The sequence below is a fragment of the Simochromis diagramma genome, unplaced genomic scaffold (assembly GCF_900408965.1).
Source record: "Simochromis diagramma unplaced genomic scaffold, fSimDia1.1 OVJJ01000321.1, whole genome shotgun sequence".
Lineage (NCBI taxonomy): Eukaryota > Metazoa > Chordata > Actinopteri > Cichliformes > Cichlidae > Simochromis > Simochromis diagramma.
In genome coordinates this window covers 5,885,164-5,906,529 of record NW_024386772.1, presented here as the reverse complement: position 1 = coordinate 5,906,529, position 21,366 = coordinate 5,885,164, and the positions used below count along the sequence as shown (strand labels likewise).

Sequence of the window (21,366 nt, the reverse complement as noted above, 5' to 3'; positions counted from 1 at the left end):
TAGATTTGAAAGCGAGTGGGAGATAGTGTACCTTGGCAGGATTTCCACAATGTGTCCTTTTGGCTCTTAGCAGTAGGAAGTACCATCATTAAATGCAACAGTATCAAGGAGACGGATATAGAGCGACTCTGTAGAAGCTTAAGGAGAACGATGTTGAGAAGTTCTGGCAACTAGACTCCTCAGACATAAAGTAAGCGTGTGCAGAGGGCGTTACGGACATTTACTGAGAGGCTGGGCACAGTAACTTAGGGGAGGTGAAGTGAAATAGAGGAGATATGAAAGAATTAGGAGATAGAAGCCTTGGGCGTGAGGACTGGGCGGGGTTAGCTTGGAATAAATGGAGTGATAACAATGAATAGTAGCATCCTAGTGCACAAGCTGTGCGAGGTGGCCTAGAATGGTATGAGGAATGCCCACCCACCATTCCATCCATCCGTCCTGCCGCCTTTACAGCCTCAGCCAGGCAGCGTCGGGCCAGCGGAGGGAGGCGGGAGTCGAGGGGTTGGGGAGCGGTCGAGCGAGCAAATAGGATGATGGTTGTTTATGGGTTGGTCCCACAAGGCGTCGGGCTGTGCGCGCGATTATGTAACGGCTGAGGAGAGGCTCTGGATGCTCTCTGCTCATCCCCAGCTGACCCTCGAGGGAAAGAGATTGGGGAGGGAGGGGTGTCGCCTCACATCACAGTCACAGATCGGGGCTTACTCAGTCAGTCGTGGGGGACATACCCAGCGCCTGAGGATGTGTGTCAGTGAGTAAGCCCGACTCAGGGATGCGTTAGCCGTCAAGTGGAGGAGAAAAAAACGCTTTCTTCTGCCTGCACTTACTACTCCTTCCTGTCCTTCAACAACAACCTTTTATAGCCACCTGCTCAGATATAACACACAGCACCTCAAGTACACAAATCTTTCTCTCCCCCTCCCTCCCTTGCTGCACCTCTTTACTCTCAGCCTACCAGCAGCCATCAATAATAGAAAGCCCATTTTGCTTGCCTGACAGGGAAATTAATGTGTTGCGTGACTGTGGATCTGCATGCAATATGGGATAAGATGTGGACAAGCCCCAACTCAGGAGGGGTCTCCAACATAGGATCGCTCTTCCCACAGAAGAATGTCACGGCAAAGACTGATTTATGCCTCCGATTGCTCGAATTAAAAACATACTGACCGCAGAAAGAGGCTGCAGAGTTAGATCCTGATCCCAGGTCAGAGAGAAGATATAAAGTGTCCAGCTGCACACCCCTCACACTCCATGAAACCCCCCTTTCCCCACACCAGAAACCAAGCTTTGTGAACCAGACCGTCTGCACCATTACCCTTCTTGCTCTCGGAGACCATCTGCCCTTCTCTCCCACCTTAAGACGGGGATACTCCAGCTAAGTCTCTTGCTCCGCCATGGTGGATTTACAGACAATCTGATATTCACTGAAACTACTCTGACCGCTGTAGATGTGTAACCTGGGGGTGGATTTAGGACACATATGGTAATTGTCTGTGTCAAATGAGGGATGAGTGAAGGTCATAGCTCTGGCTTTCGAAGAGTGTCCCCTGTAAGCTTTTGGCAGGGATTGTGTGTCTCCAGGCAGGCTTGAAGCAGAGGTTGGAGTCCATGAATGGAGACTGAGCAGACATGCAGAGATGAAAGCTGAATTGGCAGCTGTGGCTCTTGGCGTGGGAAGAGTCCCGTAAGCGGCTTTTTCCCACTATGATTCCAGTTGGTTTCCTCACAGGCAAGGAGGTTTTGAAGTGGCTCCCTGATACTCATACCCCTTCAGAGTAATAGCAGCCACATGGGTCCGCCCCCCACCCTTAGCTTTGAGTCATCACAGCAGCCAAAGACCCCAGTCTCAACAATTTTATCTTCTTTTTAAAAAATTTTATTTATTTTTTATCCATAGCTCGTGCTGAAGTTTTTATTTGCACTTTATATGATGCCATGGAGCATATGTAGTTACACTGTATCCTCCTGGCGGCAGACTACACTTCCTTTTGTACTTATGAGTAAACTTCCTCTGACTACATCTATTGATTCACATGAACTGCATCCAAAAATACAAATCTCAACACTTTTCCGAGAATACACAGACTGCTCTGGGTGGGGAAAGAATTAGAACAGCTATCAATGAATTATCCTTTCAGGCTTTCTTTAGCCTTTTTTTTCTGTCATATCCACATTCCCGAGATTCTTGCTACTCCTGAAATTATACCTAATGCATTGTTTTCCCAACCCTGTGATTACTTTTACAGTAAATACTCATTGGGACGTTGCTTTTCTGTGTGATCTATGATGATTAGGCAGCTAACTATTTGTTTAAGCAAAATGCCAGAAACTGACTCACTCATTTCTTTATCTAAATCTGAATATTTGCTGTTTAATTGAGCTCTGTTGAATAAAGTGAGTATTTTGTGGGTTTGAACACATCACCTTGGGTTACAGAGGTGATTTGGTTCCCTTATGACAACATTCACAGTACAATTTAATCAATAAGACATAATTTTGAGTCAGACAAATACTTGTAGTGCCTACTGTAGTTTACGTTTTAGACATTTTAAGGGACAAACTGTGTCAGACTGTGATATTGTTGACATTTCATAGGTTCAGCAAAGAAATAGGACGTTTATATTGTATGTTTTGTTTTTATACTTGAAGGATTCATAGGTCAGCGATAAGTGGTTTAACAAACAACAACAAATTCCTCAGTTACAAGGAGTGGACTGAAAGTGACTGAAATGGCAGCTGGAAAGCCAAAAGGAAAACTTGAAAGCCTGTTGTTCAAGGCCACTGTAAAAGTTACAAGAAGGTCTGGCTCCTCGAAAGCAAAATATAAAGCAATGTGTAATAACTATACATTTACAGTCACTTTCCAGATTATAGGAGTGCGTTTAAATTTAAATCCATCTTTATACAGTGAATTGAATATTTAGTAGGACATAAAACTTTTTAAAATAGCACCACATCAAAATGATGGAGCATAAAAGTGTTGCATATAAGAATACAACACTGGTTAGATCTAGTTTGTCAGGTCTCAACCGGGGATAAAGACGCAGTTTCACTTTTAATTTCACCGATAATTATTGTGACACAGTGACTTTTATACGCGCTGCTTTTGCATTTTCACAGTTCTCGAATTCAGTTTCTAAGGTACTCCGATCAGAGCTGTGTTGGGTGTGCTTTTGGCTTGGAGCCCTCCTCTCGTTCAGCGCACAGCCAGAGGGAGCCCGCATGCTTCGCGTCTGCAGGGCGGAGCGCACAGATTTATCCAACGCACCCTCATTTAATTTGACTCTCTCCGTGTGAAGTTTAGTACTCTAAAACAGCTCACTTCCGGTGCAGATAGCAACCATAAAAGCTTAAAAACGGCTTTAAATCGACTAGATGCCTTCTCTCAAACTCATCCACGTTTAGAGCATTTCTATTGATGGCAAGTCCAAAATTGCCTCCCCCCCCCTAGCGAATAAAAATATACTGTTAAATCTTACGATAAATGACTACAGCACTAATGTTTATCTACAGCTTCCAGAAATATTTTTCTTTTGGAAGTTGTTTCTTTGAATTTGGGAATTTGGACACATTCCTCTCTCCAGCTTTACTTTGAAGGCGGAGTCTCTTGGCTTCCTGTGCACCCCCTCTTTGTATTTTGATGCCGCTACAGTCAGTTTCCAGGCAGGGCGAGTTCGCAGGGACTTAGATATGTACAACTGATGCGGTCTGCCGGAAGAAGAAGGAGAAGAAAAGGAGGAGGAGGCGGAGGGGCAGCGCACCGGACTGCCGCAAACAACGGGAAAAGACTTGGGAGTTGTTTTTTTTCCTTCTAGGAGGAAGGAAGCTGGAAAAGTGTCGAATATATAAGTTTGTGTTTGGAGCATTGTTACCCTCAGAGCTCCCCGTCTGCCTGTGCGGCAACAAATCTGCCTCTCCTCGTTGCAGCCAAACAGTTTCTGCTGTCCAATGAATGGAGTTGCTTTTTGCCTTGTTGGAATACCTCCCTACTCTGAGAACCACGTAAGTACGCCGAGCTGACAGTGTGGTCCTGCTCCTTACTTGTCGTTAGAGGTATTGATACTTGGACATATTGCGCTGTGGAGCGGTGCGCGCTCGGGCCGGTCAGAGAGCGTGATTTCCTAAGAGGATTAACTGTAGTTTACATAGCCACTGTGTACACACACACTCACAGTCATACTGTACAGAAATAAGTGTTTGATCAGAGTTTTTCTGCGGCTTTTGCGTCGCTGCTGTGGACTCAAGTGGTGCGCAAAGAAATGAATTTAATCAGCCGCTTTACGAAAGTGAACGTCCCGTTTTACGCCCGGGTGGGTTCAGTCTTTTGTCCGCGTCTGGAGTGCATCGGGACGCGGAGGAGCTGTCAGTCCAGACGGGACGTCCCAAATGGGGATGGTGTGTCACTCCTCCACTAGTATCGAGCTTCTCCTCATAAATCAAACATATTAATCACGCGGATTTGGCTGCATGGGGAGTCTTAATTGATTTAGCTCCATCAGGGGATGCTACCTTTAATCAAAACTGGTGGTCTGCTGCTTTTAATCTGTTACAAATAAGCTGTAAAGTGGTGGGAGATGACTGCTGACACACGAAGTGGTGGTGTAACAGTAAATGAGAAGATGGGAAAGGTGTGACTTGGTCTCAATAAGCATCACAAGATACCGCGGCCACCATCACTCACTTACAGCAGCTGTTTTAAGCCTGCAGAGATATACATGCAATGGTAAGTTGTTGTTTTTTTCTCCTGAGCAATGCTCTGGATGTCTGTTGGTGTGGCTCTGGAGCTGTGCATTGAAGCACTCATAGTGAAGTCATGATGTGAGAGGAGAGGTCTGCTTGCATGTGTTTGTCTGCTCAGATTTAACCTCTGAGGGTCCTTATCATCTTGTGTGATATGGCTCCACCGTGAAAATGCAGGACTAGCAGATATTTCCTGTTCTTTGGTAAATTGCATTTATCTTTGTGTTTGACAGGGTGACGAGGTTATGTTTGCCAGTATCTCTGCTGTGTGTTGCAATATTGCTCTGAAATCATCAACCTCCGCTGTCACTCTCTAAGCTTGCTAAGTACACGAGGCTCCGAGCCCTCTCAGCAGTACCTCATCCCTGCTGTTCTGCCCCGGTGCTGGAGTTGTACAGATCCCCTCAGCTGTACTGGACACTGAAAGACAAGAGTTCACGTTTAAAGAGCTACAGGATCCACATTAGGTGGCACAAGTCAGAAGACTGCAGTTCATATTCTGTTTGGTTGGTTTGTGTTTTGCACTTTGTGTTGCTATTTATGTTAACTTCCACTCAGCAGTTAGATTCAGACACCAAAAACTACTTGGTTAAGTTTAGAAAAAAAATGTTATTTGGGTTGAAAAGCTGACATTAACCTTGTATGTTGAAAAATGACAGTGTCTTTAAATATTATTTATTTATTTCTATGAATGAATTCGGAGCGAAAAACCTGTCTTACTATTTCCTAAACCCAGTGATCCCAGACCAAACTCCCATGGCACCAAGTGTGCATGCATTTTTAAAGCCGGCTCAATGCGGACTACAGATTAATATAAGAAAAACAACTTGTGCATTCCTGATCTACACAGCTGCGTTCGGTTTACTGGCCGGGTGCTGTGTGTGTCTGCTCAGATTTAACCTCTGAGGGTCCTTATCTCCCTGAAATAGCGGATATTTGCTTTTGTTCTTTGGTAAATTTCATTCATCTTTGTGTGTGTTTGACAGGGTGACGAGGTTACGTTTGCCAGTATCTCTGCCGTGTGTTGCAATATTGCTCTGAAGGAATCAACCTCCGCAGTCGCTCCGCGGCGCGCTCAGTCTTGCTGTAATTAGGAATTTGTCTGTTTTTATAGCTCGGCTCTACATTTTTTCCCTCCTCTCTGTTCTTGCAGAGTTTATCACCTCCAGCAAAGAGCAACACTTCCTCTTGTGTGGTCGCACATTGATTGAGCCTCTGCTGTTTTATGTCACTGCAACAGAGCTGCGAAAGCCCCTTCAGACCCACTGAATTCACTTTTATCTGTTATGTAGTATCACAGTAAAACATGAAACACTTTGATGCCGTGCGTGTTCCCACATAAAACTGTAATTGAAATGAACAGGAACTCATAAAATTCAAAGGGTTTGATATCCCCCAGAAAGACTGCCTTAGCTGTCTCTTGTTGCAGAGGCTTCTGTGCTGAGTTCAGCTCGTCTCATTTCAGTCCCTGATCTGTTCTAAACCCTGTGCTTCAGCCAACACCCTGCTCTTCTTTTTAGCAGTGTTTTTTTTATTTATTTTTTATGCGATGGTGCAGGAAATGAGTCGCATACATCCATCAGCACAGATGGAAATGATCGGGATTGTTCTCCTCTCTTGCCCGAGTATTGGCAAGCGCACAATTGAACATTATTCCTTAGCGAGATGCAGGATGACACTAGAATCGAATAAAATGTCTAATTTGTCAAAATGAGGCGCAAAGTGAATCAGGCTTTGTGTGTTCCTCCAACATTCGAGCACAGAGAAGAGGAAGGGTGGAAAGTGTCTGTGTGATGAGAGCAGTTATGATGTTGTCCAGTGGGACTGGTTTAATGTTGTTAGCAGTTCTGCTCTAATGTAGCAGTGCAGCGTTTGCGGGTGAGATCGATACCGGCAGCGGAGAGCAGGGAGGGGGAAGAGGGCAGGATGAGCGGCACTCCTGATGTCTAATGCTGCATTGTGCCACGTGATGCTGGGATATATTGATGATGGGAAAGATGAGAGCACTTTTATGAAAATCTTGCCTTGAGCTGGTCGATGTTAAAGCTCACGTTTGTCCCTGCGGCACGCCTGTGTTTGTTCACTGATACACTGCAGACTAACGCAGCATCACCCTGTAGCTGTTATTATGTGCAAATCCTTCAGTTCTCTCTACCGATCTGGAGACAGTTATCACACTGAGGTCCAGTCTCAGAAGTTGCTCATTGCCTCAGAGAAAACCTCTTCTGGCAGAGGCAGTGGATCACAGGACAACCACCTCAGAGAGGCTGCAGACCTCAGACCACAGAACAGTCTGCAGGTCCAGGATCAGCTCCTGGTCAAGGCAACGTTAACTGAAAGCATCTGTAAGAGGCTGCAGAGGAAAGCATTTCAGTGATCATTAGCAGATGGCCTCACCACGTAGTAGGCACATCGCACAGCAGATGCTGCAGTGCTGACTATTTTACAGATTTTCAAAACGGTTAGGCTTTCTTGGACTTCTTTTTTTATTTTACAAAATATGCATTTTCCAAAAAATGTTTCGCTTCCATTCACTGCTCTGTACTGTTAAAGTAAACGTTGGTTCACTTTACCGTCAAACAGGTGGTAAGTGTCACCGCCACCATGAAGCAGAGTCACATCTGTAGGTGAATCTGCTAACAGGACCTTCAAGTTTTAATATCCACATTTGGATCCGAAGTATTCGTACTGAGGAAGTGATAGGATGACATTATCGTATCGATATTTGTACTTTTAGTCATTTGGTTACATTGTTTCATTTTGAGGATGGTAAAACAAAAATGTTTAGGATCAGCTGCAATGTACTAATACTCCAACTCATAGGCTAATACGACATATAAGCTGTGAATATTTCTTTATTACACCATATATTGCAGTTAAATTGTTTAATATAGCGATTCAATTGTTAACAGTGGAGTCAAAAGATAAGCCAAGTCAGGAAACTATACAAAAAAAGCCCCAAAATGCATTAATCTCTCATTAAAGCTGTTCCACGATTGTTGTGCACCTTTTGTTTTTGTTATTCCAGCCACGAAAGTAATTCCTTTGCTTGTATTGTGCATTGCATTATGGGACAGGATTGTCCACAGAATCAAACAGAATCGAGCAGTACCCAAAATATCGGCGAAGCTACACAGAGCACTCTGTAAAGTAAAGTTTGTGTTTTCTCTGTGTTATTGCAGGATGTGTTGCTGAGATTTGGTGCTGTATAAAAAAAAAAAATCACTTAAATTGAATGGACCATCCTACATCAGTCAGTTCGTACCTCACACCTCCTCCCCTCCGCCGTCACCCCTGCTGCATTCCTCTAACCCAGAGACAACAGCTGCACCGCTGCTCTCACACCTCACATCCACAGTTATTAACCCTGTGAGTCCGTGTGTGTGTTGACACATGTTAATGACACTCAGACACAGTCAAGCACACAGGTGTTCGTAAAATTAGCCACTCCTGCTTGTTTACATCCTACTTAAAGGGTCAGAGTTACACCTAAAACTCATAATCTGTGCGCAGGTGCATGAAACGTACACACAACAGACACGCACAGATGCTTTTTGGCATTGGGGCCAGTCTGAAAACTAGCTCTGTGAGAGTTTTAATTTGGCCTTCTCCCCCATGTGTGCATGAGGAAGTCCTTGATGTTGTACAAACATGGGCCAGCCGGTATAAAGGTAGGCGAAGGACATCAGTCATCATTGACCTTGTTTGCTGTGGTACAAGGGGAGCAGCTGTTGTAGCTCTGCAAAGCAGGCGTGTTTCTGCTACTAATGGCTCCTTATTGATCTTCCTGTAGGTAGTCAGCCAGTCTGCATTTCTCTCTGCCATGGTTAAGCATCAGTAATTGGTTTAGTTTTGTTTTTAAAAATTTTACATTTGTATCTGTTTATTATGCAGTGGATGAAAGGTGAGGACTTTTATAGGGTGTGCATGATGCTCTGTGCACATGTGCAACATGTTCTCATCCCAGGATGCAGATACTGCTGTTCTGTCCCGGTGCTATGGGAGTTGTAGAGATCCACAAGATCTCTTGCTGCAGAGCCTCAGCAGCACTGGACAGTGAGGGATAAGAGTTCATTTTTAAAGAACTACAGGATAGCACAAGTCATAAGTCTGCAGATCACTTCCTGTTTGTGTTTTGTGCTTTGTTATTGGGCTTTCACTCGCTATTTATGTTCAGTTTCACTCAGCGGGTAGGTTTAGACGCCCAAAACTACTTGGTTAAGTTTAATGGAAGTGGAACTCAAGTTTGTATATAAACCATCATAATCAAATAACTTGATATTTGTGCTTCCTGGGAGGCATTGCTGTTCTCTGAAACTGGCCAAAGAATTAAGAGAATTTCTAATTATTTACACACTGGTGAGACGCTCTGCTGGGTGAAAAGTGACGGATCTCATACCTACCTAGCCCTTCTCTTGCAGGGCACGCTCGGCCTGTGTTGTGCCTCAACTGGGAGATTTTCCTGTGGCGTCTGACTGGCAGGCGGTGGGAGGTTTGGTGTAAAACAAAGCCTCTCTCTCAGAAACAGATGAGAGCTAATTAGATTCAGCCTGTCGATGGTCTGGCATGCGTCAGTACCTCTTTGTATTTGTGCCTACAAAGATGCTGTGTTGGTGTGTGTCTCGAAGTGTTGTTTCTGCAAAGGAAAATATGAGGCTGTTGTACAGCACATTACATTGCATGAGGGGTTTATTGTTGACATATTGAAGAATGAAGAGCACGCCAGGTCTTGTTTGGAAATGCAGACTTGACTCTGTCTGTATCTGCTTGCAGGATCAGTCTGAAGGCAGCAGCTCAGGGTGAGGTTTGACTCAGGGTCAAGGTTCAGAGGTTAGGGGCCCCACTCGTCACACACTTGGCCCCCAGTAAAGAGGCTAAAGAGGCAGGCGGGAACGCCTGTCACTGTGTGCAGCAGGGGGGCACAAGGGTTAACCAAGGGCTCCTGTGTGACTGATTTACATTCACATCATCTGATCCTGCATGTTGTTTCGTCTCGGTGTCGACTGTGCACAGTTCTACTTTTCTTGCACATGTTCTGTTTTTGCAAAGAGAGAGCTGTCTTAAGAGCGAGTGTGTGTTTGCAGAACACTATATGGAGCGATGCATCTTGCTCTCATCAGCTGTGCACTTCTTTTCTTTTTTTTCTTTTTGCAAACAGCGGGGATTGCACTGGAATGTGAGAGAGACTAGGGTGGAGGAAGGGTAAAGAAAAAGGGAAGATAACAAAATCGGGAGAATCCTGATGAGTCATGTGAGGGGAAGCACTGAAAGGTAAAGAAATAGGAAAGAAAAAGAGGTTGTTCCTCCATAACTTCCATATAACCACCCAACTTCTCCCTCTCATCATCTAATATGCACCATTTGCACTGATTGCATAAGTGGATGCATAACGAGCCCATTAAAATCCTTTTAGTTTCAACCAACCAGGCTGATTAGAAAACATCAGAAATTGTGTTTATTTTTGTTTCAGTGTGTCTTCATGATACGAATCTCCAATTACACGTGATGGCTGAAGAGCGCTAACGTAACTTTCTTTTTCGGTGTGATGCGAAATGTTAAAGCATCCAAAGAAGAAAAAGAAGAAGAGTTGTGTTTGCTTATTAGTGAGATGATGTTTGCTCACTGTATTTAACTTCTCAGAAATGCTGCTCTGTTGTTTATACTGTAAATGACAGCCGGCCAGGTACCGTCCATCAAAGCTGCAGTTGTGAGTTGATGAACTGTGAATTGCAGGTCACACACACGGTAGATCGCTGTTTTTTTTCATTGGAGGTTGAGCGCTGACTCACTAACCTCTATCTCTGTTTCCCAAACATCCCAGGCCGCAGTGCTGCAGTGTGCATGCACGCGCAACAACAACAGCAACGGTGTGTTTCGTGCTATTTGTAAGCGGTCTCAGACGGGAAGGCTGTTTTGACAGTCTGGCGAAATCATGGGACAGAGATTATCAGGAGGCTAATGAGCCAAGGATGCTGGGAAAAGATAAAGCGCTGTGGTTTTCCTGATGCCTGGTGGTTGAGCACAACATCGTCTCTGTTTACATATTCGCTTAGATTCTCTCAATGGATAATCCTAGTCATACGATTTATTTGGTTTGCTGGTTTTGTGTGTAACATTACTCTGAGATGTTGTCTCACTTTGTTATTGTGCAGCTTTAAATCAGTAGCTTGATGCTGCTTGTTATTCGGGTTTCAACACTTAACAAGAAACTACAGTCAGAAGAGAAAAAAACATCCTTGCTAAAAAAAAAAAAATCCAAGTTTTAGCTTCAAATTTTGACATCCATCCATCCTTTTTTCCACTTATCCACTTCAGGGTGATGGTTTTGGGTTGTGGGGAGCCTGGAGCCTATCCTAGCTGCTATAGGTAAGAGGTGGGGTACATCCTAGACAGGCTGCCAATCTGTCAAAGAAAGCTGGGACAACTAAGGCTAATCGAAAAGCAGCAAATTTCAACCTACACCTCCCAAAATATTCATATTCTCTTAAATATCATTAGATATGCTAAAAGTATTGTAAAGAAAGAATCAGCTGATTCTGATGGGTGACCAGCTGTTACAGACCCTTATTTACAAGGAGGTCACTACAGTTTGTACCTTCTTGTTTGATTTGGGAAAGTTTTTATCCCAGATGCCCGTCCTAATTTAACATTGAGGGGTTTGTGTATCCTTGTCTGGTGGAAGTGTAAACTACTACACTATGGAGTTTGCAAACTTAAAAAATTTGGGTCCCTTATTTTTCTTTCTTTTAATTTTAGAGCAAAGAAACCCATATTTAATCCAGATATATGGATTTAATTTGAAAGTGAAATCAAACAAAGGAATGTGGCTCAGGAATGTGAGACACAAAAGCTTAAAAAAAATGGCTGATTGCTCAAAATCAAAGGCGCCAAACTAAAGGTGAAATCCAAAAATGATTACCAGATATGGACTAAAATTTTGAGAAAGCTATTTTTGGATGAAAGAAGAAATACATGAGCGTAAGAAGAGTAGAGCACAACATTTAGTTTGCTGGGATATGGTCACCTCTGCGACTCCCTGATAACTGCCGCCGCTAGGGAAAAATTTGTATTAACAACTGGTGAAAGAATGTTTGCAGATAAATTGGCATTTTCCATGCAAACTACAGGTAACTTTGGCAGTCTTTTTGCAACCAAAGCAATGGCAAGGAGGTTTTCCAGACTGTATATCTCTTTGTGACCTATTTCACATAGCATCAGCCAACAACCACTCACCAGCTGAGCAGGAAATAGACATTTTTCCCTAGCAACCTGGGGTTAAAAGGGGGTCGCTGATCAGTCTCTAGGCTGATGTGACTGAAGCCTTACTTGCTCAGGCAAATACACAGCAGTTGTGTTCTGTTGGCTGAAGGTTTGCATGAATTCAGATGCACTCAAACTCAACTCTAACTCTGCACACATTGAGCTTCATTATTCTCACTCGTATCTCTTCCGGCTTCCTTCTCTTCTCTACTCTTTGTTGGTCTTTTTCCCTCTCTGTGTGTGACTGTGTGTGTCACAGTTCTTATTAATAGAGTAGTACCTTTTTCTTCTTCTCTGGCTTCTTCCGAATTTGAAGCTTTCTTGTTTTTTCATTTCCTTGTGAATCGCTCGTTGCTTTGATCCCCTCTCTGCTTCCTTCTTTGGGCATCTCCTTTCAGGATACTCTGCTGCCGCCGCTGCTTTCAATTCTGTCTGTATGTGCCGTCTGTGAGCAGAATGTCATCCTTAAAGCAGCGGGTATTCACATGTAGGTTTTTGCCATGAAGGGTTTGTTTTTGTACAGTTCTTGTATATCCAACCCCCCCACCCACCCACCGCCCTGAGTTTACAGAGTGAAAACTAACAGTCCAGTGTGTTTCTGTTAACTTTCCTCTTCACTATAAGCAATGGCAACGTGTCTTCAATCCGAATAACAGAGTGAAAACATATGCGAGTGTATGATTCCTGTGTTAACAGTTGGAGGCCTCTCCAGGCGTCCCATTAGCTAAGCAAAATAAGAATACAAGCGCGAGCCTAATTTCCTTCAGGTGGCAAATTTGACCTTCTTTTCTGAGGTGATAGAAGTCATGAGGCTACAAAAGGACAGTTTATTTCTGCAGGGTGAACAGTCTCTGGGTTGCATTAAAAGGCTGCTAATACAGAGTGACAGAGGTTAAAGATGCAGACATAGCATCATCAGCTTGGCATATGGATCTCATCGTTGCTCGGAGCGCTCAAAAGGGCAGTGCCTTTGGGATCTGCTCGAATATTAGGACTAAACAGGGTTTTACATCACAGTCAACAGGAAGGAGCAGATGAAGTGATAGCGTGGGACGATCGCCCTGTATTCGAAACATGCCAGTCAGTATCTGCAGAGCATCTCTGCTCTGCTGGGGAATGCTGAAGAGAAGAGATGGTTTGCAAAAGCCCCTTTGGATTTAATCTGAGGATCGGCAGGTTTATCTCAAAGTGAGAACAGAAGCTGAAGTTACTGCCAGAAAAATCACGCCTAGCAAGTTTCGCTTGACCTCTGCATCACATGTGTTTGGCTGTGCTTCAGATTTGACTAGATTGAAAAGGGGAAGAATTGATGTGTCTGCCTCCAAACTCCTTTAAACTGTAGTAATTGATTACGTGCAGTTGCTATCTTTTGCCCGGTGGCATCATGCGTACACTGTTAAAGAGGGACTTTGTGAGCCCGTGGAGAGTCATGTGAATCAGAACACTGATCTTAATTTGAGATGGTCTTTGTGAAATATTGGAAAATCTTGCTGAACTTTTAGACAGTGGGAATTTGTCCAGCTGGGTTAAGAGCTGCATCAGTGTACTCGTGCATCTGCAAAAGCAGTCTTTAAAACTATTTTCACATCCCCAAATACCCAGATGTAACCCACAGATTCCCAGGTGATCAGATTCCATCTGTGAGACCTAAACATAAGAAAAGTTTTCATTAACTTAAACTATTCTTCACTACTCTGAGAGCTCCCTAAATGGCTACTCTACACCCCAGACTCAGCTTTGAGAGTTGCTGGATTGTACAGTCCTGTGTGAATTTAGTGATGGAGACTTCCACGGCGTGGTGTGAGCGGTGGTGCATGGCAGGAATGTAAAAACCAGATGACCACAAATGGAAACTCCAGGGCTGATGGAGGCAGTCAAGCAGGCCATCTCGCTAGCTCTAATAAACACTCTGACTCCTTTCTGCAGTCGTCTTTCTCTTTCTTTTTTAACTGCCTCGCTCAGTTTCCCAACCTGGCTTAGCATCGCCTCCACCACGCCCCACATGTTGGACCGCCGCCTGGTTTTTGTCCCCCCTAGGGCTGAAGCTTAAGTTCAGCTTCAGCCAAGGAGAACAGCAACGTCATCTCCGAGTCCCAAAGTTATAATTTTCATCTGTTAATTATACAGAAGCAGAGATGAGCTAAATATATACATGTGGGTCTGAAGAGGGAAGCAACCGAGAAGAGGGGGCTCAAAGTACGGCCGCGCTTCTTCCAAACGCGGGCGAGGGGGGTGGAGAGAGTCAAAAGGCCTGCTGGAGCCCTGTGGTTTTCTGTTGCTGAGGCCTGCTTCTGAAAACAACCAGGAAAGAAAGAGAAGAAAAGGGAAAAAGGGGAAAAAGAAGGGAGGGGTAGCAAGGGAGGGCATCTTACTGCAGTGGAGCTCAGACGTGACGCTCTGATTGCTCCCAGCGGTTGTGGTCAGTACAGTGGAGTGGTGAGGGGCGGGGAATACAGTGCAAGGAGTAAAGTTAGCTCTCTGCCAGATGTCGTCATAGATCCCGTCAGTATCAGAAGACTCGTTATACGGTACAGCTGGGAATTTACCTGATAAAACCCAGCCGTCGCCTCATAGTGGCTTTCAGAAGCAGCAGGATGTGGCTGTTGTTTCGGTCCTCTTTGTTTCATGTTCTTTGGCTAAGCGTGAGGGGACGCGACATGACTAAAAACACCGTGGAAAGAGAGCAGATCTTTAGCAAGAACCAGTGTGTTTTGATTTAAGCGTTCTTGGTGACTGCTCGGCCGTCACACATCTTTCATGCATCAAAAGGTGGAACGTTTTCAGACTTCCAGATTTCAGACATGTCTGAAAAGAGAGGAAGGATCTAGGATTCACACCTGGCTCTTTATAATGAGCCAAGTGGTTTTACAGTCTGAGAGTCTTAAAGTTCAGACCTATAGTAACTATTAAGGTCAAACATAGGCAACTTGATAGTATTCATGGCAACTTTGAGCTCTCACCCTTCACTAAAAAATAAGCGGACACAAAAAGTTAAACTGTTAATGCATGCATGAAATATCCAGTAAGAGACGAAGCTTCTTCTTCATTTTAGTTCCGTTTTATTATCGAAGTGACCTGAACATAAAACATGCAGTAGACTAGAGGAGCCACTTCTCGTTAATTAGGTTAAAGTGGAGCACCGTCTCTCCACTTAGTGTATGTCATAGTGTGTGTGTGTGTTTTGCCTGTATGCGTCATCGCTCTTTATCACATGCACAAATAGAAACCATCCTTTCCTTCATACATCCAGTTTTGATCCCATGCAATATGGCCTGCGGGTCTCTCCTTGCTATGAAAAATTTTATAGCCACGAGAGACCCACCCATTAAATTTGAGAAGTATAAATGCGACACTATCAGATGTTGAAACTTTTTGAATTTGCTTCCAGAAAGCCCGTCCAACAAAGTTCAGACGGGGAGAGCAAAAGCCTGCAAAGATTGTGTCATGTTAAAACAAAACACCGGCCAACAACATGAAGAAGATCATCCCAGTGGAGCTGAGGACGTTACATGTAATTGGAGGAGAAGTTCATCACTGTGGAAGACTTAAGAGGCATTCACACAAATATATATGGGGATTAAATAAAGATTCAGATAATCTGAATCTTGTAAACTGCCTGTGGATGGTTTTGATATTCAGGCTGTTTACAGGAAAATCATTTTATAGATCCAGGAGCATTTTTGAAAACCATGTCAGTGAATAGTTGGTTCTTTTATCGTAAGCGATGCAATTCAAACACACTCAGAAACAGTGACACTTACTTTGTGCCTGAGATTATTTTTAGGGGTTTTCTTGGCTTACTTGCACATCTGTGAAGGCAGCATTAATGCTGAATGATACATACATGCTGCAATTCCACCAGCATGCTTTTCAAGACAATACCAAGATATTGTCCATGTGCTCAGTTTGCCTGCCTGCAACCCAAACCTGTTACTCATTAGCAGAATTTGACGACTTATTTAAAAAATCTATACCAGAGGAGTCCCCGAACTCTTGAGTATTTATTTGCTTTAAAGAGTACACCTCTCTTCCCAAGCAATCCCAGAATTCTGTTAAAAGAAGAGGTGATGTGCACGTTTTTGGAACGCGAGTTGTAAAACAGGGCAAAAATCCATAGGATAGATTATTCTCAACACTCACTTACACATCTCTTAGTGTGTTTAATCATTTGTCAGCAGACTGTCTGTTAATGGATTCATTTCTTAGCCTTTAATTAGCTTGATTGAGCAAAGAAGTGACATTTTTGTGGTTTAGCCTCCAGCTGTGCAGTCTGGACTGTCGTCGTTTATGTGCTGCGTTATTTAAATGAAACAATAGAGGAGGTATTTAGAGTGCGTCTCTGCGTAAATACGCGCCTGCGCCGCCGCTGTCTGAGCCCAGATGTTTAAATCGTCCTCTCCTGTCTCCTCTCCATCTGCTCTCTTCAACTTCCTGACTCTTGCTTCTGCTTTAGATCACTCTCTGTCCTCATTTTTTATTCCCTCCAAGTTTCCCCCCCTTTACCCCGGTGTTCGCTCTCCAACATCTGTCAACGCCCCCACCCTTTCGTGTTCTGCTTCCTGCTCTGTATCGGGCATTTTTGTCCACGTAGATGCTTTGTAGGCCGGCGGGCTGACTCATGTATCCCAGCGTTCCCTTGTGGCAGAAGTAGCACAATAGGCACATTTTTTGTGTTATAATTTCCAAAAAATGGGTTATATGAATGAATCATTTTGCCTATACATTGAATTAATTAATCAATTCTTGTGAAAAGGAGCAGATTGTCACCTTTGGGAAGCTGGAGTCAGTGCTTTAGCTCACCTAGTTAAATGAGTTAAGAAGTTATTATCAGTGCTAAATGATTACCTGTGATTTAGGTCCCTAATTGAGATTGTGTTGTTACTATCAACTTATCTGATGTGTTAAGCCAGCCGAATGATTGTTGATTAACACTGCAGTAAAAGAGTGACATGCTATAACACTGAAAGCCAAAGATTCACTGGTTTGGCAGGTTTTGTAAGACTTCCGTTATGATACACCACAGCTTCAGATTTCACGCTGTTGGGCATCAATGTTTTTTTTACTATTTTCGGGACTAAACAGACATTAATCTTAACCTGGTTAATTATAAAAATAATCTTTTTGTGGCCTGTTTTTAAAGCAGTGTAATGTCGGTTCAGATTAAAAGCTTGACTCATATCAGTAATTACAGACTTCTTGTACATTATTAGCTTCATGGAGCTAATAATATCTTAAGTGTGTGAGTGAGTGGGCGGGAAAAGGTGACTAAAGAGTTGATATTTCAGTTCTCAGCCAGCTCACTTGGGCTGATGTCATGTGGAGTGCATGCATAATGCAGTGGGTTTAACACAGAAGACGCTTCTTCTGGTTTGCAGATTTGAGTCATGCATTGTTGTTGTTGTTGTTGTTGTAAAAGTCCTCTGGCCAGTCAGGGAGGGTTAGACCACCCCGGTACCACCTCAGCTGTGTGTTGATTAGATATCTGACCCTTGCACGTTTCGTCTCGCTCTGCACCTGCTATCGTCTCCGAGCTTTGCACAACAGAGACCACAACAGGTGTGACCTCCCTAATATCCAGCCGCAGTCTCCCACCCCGAGCTTATCCATTTGTAACTCATTTACAACCACAAATCGCAGATAACGGCTTACAGGTCGGCTTCTTGCACTTCCTCGCCCTGGGCACACACTCATGCCACCTATTGTTGTAAAACTTTACATTTACATGTAGCTCATCACCCTTTGCTCTTTCCCCTGCGGCCCAGTGCCCTCTGGGCTTTCCCCCCCCACCCATCTGCTTTTAGACTCTGGGTTGCAGCTGCCCTCTAGTGTCTGCTGTCTGCTCACTACATCATGAATGCTGTTACAAAGGCCTATAGGTTCCATGGCATGGGGATTTACTGGAGATTAAAGTTAAAATTAACCATCTTAAAACAGCTACATCCCCTTTTTTCACACAAGCGCTTGCTTTTGTACAATCCACTTCAGCAGATTACACTTAATGTCTGTCTAGACGGAGAAATCGACTCCATGCTGATGCCATCTAGAGCCAATTATTGAACCGCTACATGTGAAATGTGCTCTAATAAAACTCATTCTTTTATTAAAATAGCCTCATGTTTCATAACTGTAGATTATATTTAGTTAAACCTAAGAAATACTGAGGCACAGAAAAGTTTTTCACAGCCGCTTTGTGAACACTCTTTTAAATGTTTTCTTAAAGCACAAAGGCAAAAACAAAAGTCCCCAATTCTTGGTGGGAAAATGGAAAAGACAAACAGCTTTGTTTAAGGAAAAAGTGTGGCTTTGATTTGTTTGTTACTCATCTTGGGGGACCCCCTCGGAGCTTGGTAACCGTGGCGGTGCATCGGGCATATATTTGTGGTAAAATCTGAATCATTCCTTAGTTTCCAGTGTGATGACACAGATAACTCATGTGGGCTCCTTTATCGCCTTTCCTGGCACATGTTGAGTGTGTCACCGGAGTTTGTCTCACCAGAGGCGACGGGATTTTCCTCAAGGGTTTCCAGACGTCAGATTATAATGATATTAAAGTTCTTTATCTATGTATTGTCTTTGTTGTGTCAGTCATTGTAAGCATCAAACCCCGTCTGTCCTTTTCTGACCCTTTTTGTGCCTTTTCTTGCAGCCTGTGTTTAGAGAAGACACCCTACGGTTGTGTCTGCAGCGCGGTTTGTTAGCGACAGGCCAACCGAGCGCTCAGTCAGCACTCTGAATGGCTTCACTCTGCTCTTTCCTTGCCTTTTTTCTCCTCATCACAGCTCTGTTTTGTAGATGCAGCAGAGAAGAGACAGACTTTTGTTTTGCCTTGCGAGGAAGCTGCAGTGGGGAAAACAAAAAGGGTAGGGAGGCCACTGTGTGTTAATCGGTTGGCTCACTGTCATGATCCGACTATGAGAGGGATTAAAACATATCGCCAGACTAATCTGTCCCTTACACCAGCGGGCAGTTTTCACTTTCCACAGATGTGTTTGTTGTCGGAGAGCAGTGAGGGGCAGAGACGTCGCTCCTCTGAGAGCTGCGGTGCATGTCGGGCTTTGATTTCCTGACATTTCCAGGAGTTTCGCGCTCCCAGGTTAAGATCTAAAAGAAACGGGGGGAAGAAAAAACCTCGAGTGCTGTTTACTGAGCATTCAAATCGTTACAAGCTAGATAAAAAAAAAAGGTATGCTGTTATGATTTAAATTAAGCCCATATGCAGGTGATGTCTGCCTGCTCGGGCATGTTTCGGCTAACCAGTAGACCATGTGCTTTTGTTCGAGCTCCTCACGTGTGGCTCACATCAGATAAACTGTAACTCAATGCCTTTATTTTCATTTTTCTTTTGCCAGCCATCTCTCTTTTTTTTCTCACTTAACCTCCTGTTTTTGTAAGTGCCGTCATGGTTCATGAAAGGGTGACCGAGAGAAAGAGAGGGTGTGAGACAGCCAGAAACCTTTTGTTTCCAAATTAGGCACTCCTCCCGCCTCACTAAAACTAACTGTTATTGTAAAAAGTGCCATATGAAATCCCATCTCAGTGCTGCCGCTTTGAAATGGATGCAGATTTTAAATCCCCGTCTGGCTTTTTCTTTCTCTCGCATCTCCCCCTCCTGGTGATGAATCGGACCTCCCCCTGGTGATCCAGCAGGGCGGTTCCGGCTGGTGGTGCATTGAACCCGAAGCTCTGGTCTGAACCACAGAGAGAAGACAAACCCCCCTGCAGCCACAGCCTTCTGACTTTAAGTGGAACCATAATTACATAGCCTAGTGTATTTATACTCAGCAGTGACTCAGTGGGACATGTGGCATGTGCTTGTGTGTATGCATGTGCACAAGAAAACCAGCCTTTTGTATTCACATGTAACTGGTTTCTGTGTGTGTGTGTGTGCCTGTGTGTGTAAGTGAAAGTCTACTGACTCAATAAACTAACTGGGGATAAAGTGAGGTGTGGATCCACCTCAATGTAGTTTGTTATTTTTGCAGGAAAGATCATTAAAAGAGCCACTATGTGACTCTTGGAAGTAGAAAAATAGAAAATGTGTGACGCCCATAAAAATGATGTTCGTTATTATGATGACGTACGAATTAGAAGCAACTATTAAGGATGCATATCAGTCATGCAGTGCAAGCGCCTTGTTGCTTTAATAGGCCTGTTGCTAACATGCAAAAAATTGAACAAGATCAGATGTTTGCATGCTGTGTATGAATACATGGAGCTTATTAATAAAAAAGCTTTTTAAAGCCTTTCCAATGTTTGCTGTAATGCAAAATTGAGAACATGAAGAGCATGGCCTGTGAGGGATATGTGGGTGACTGCAGGCCAATTATAACATTCTGGACTCTTGATCAAAGATCTCCCATAATGTAAATCAGAGTTTTATTGTAAATAAATTACTCTTTACATCATTCAATGACTGATCCCACAGACTGCACATAAAACATGGTTGTATTGAACGCAGGACCACTGCAGGGATCTCGAAGTGATCACATCTGGATGAGAGCGTAGCTAGCTTGAGTAGCAAAGCGATTAGCATCACACAGATACTTGTGAAAGAATGATGCACAGAAACTAAACTGCTTGAATTTCATTCACCAAAACTGGCGTGTAGACTTTGACTGACTGTTGTCCTGTCACTCAATGTTGCATAATTTTGCACCATAATGAAATTTAAATTGGTAAGTAGAGATGTAGAGAAGGGAGACGTTAACTTCACAGTTAAGGAAGTATCTTTAGCCTTTCCAGATTTGCTTCATTTTTCAGCCTTGCATTTGCAGCCTTACATTGCACATTGCACAATATCTTAACTTCCTGGAGTAAATGTAACATATCTTCCTAACGCACATGTATACATCCTTGTGTGTTTGCACAAGATTAACAAAAAAAAAGAAAAAGTGACCCACACGGAAGAGAAACGCAGGATATCATATTAAAGTGCTAGATGACACCGAAACGCTTTGAGTTCATATTTTATATTAACTGTGTTTTATATTTTTTGGTACTTTTATTGGACACGCCACTATTATTCACTCTTCTTGGGGTATGTTTCTGCCTGTGAAAGTAACAGACTCGTTAATTTATCACCTCCTCAGTGAGTATAAACTATCAAAGCCTGCAGTGTGTGTTCTTGTTGGCATAGTGCGACATATCCAGAGGGTATGGTGTTTTTTGCGGATGACGGCCTTCTCCAGTCGAGTTGGAACTTGCCCCGCTGTTCGGCAGGTGAAACCTGTCTAACCTCATCGGTAACGGATGCTCGGCAGGTTAACAGTGACGACAACCGGAGGGGAACGTTGGCTGTCTGTAACAACAACATGGTTACCTGTCTGCCGCTCTCGCACGTACCCTGGACGCCTGGCTGTTTGGTGAGAA

General features: G+C 43.7%; 1 protein-coding gene across 3 annotated transcripts in view; it reads left to right on the top strand.

Moving 5' to 3' along the window:
• Positions 1-21,366, top strand: part of arhgap23a (Rho GTPase activating protein 23a) — a 66,609-nt gene that overhangs the window by 9,731 nt on the left and 35,512 nt on the right. Inside the window, exon 1 of one of the 3 annotated variants that reach the window (XM_040044876.1) lies at positions 613-3,999. The exons of 1 other annotated variant lie outside the window; for it this stretch is intronic. In XM_040044876.1, the coding sequence (XP_039900810.1) occupies positions 3,946-3,999 (54 nt within the window). In that variant the 5' untranslated portion in view covers positions 613-3,945. Of the gene's footprint in view, positions 1-612; positions 4,000-14,405; positions 21,360-21,366 lie in introns of those variants that run through there. One more of the 3 variants, XM_040044842.1, reaches the window with a different exon arrangement.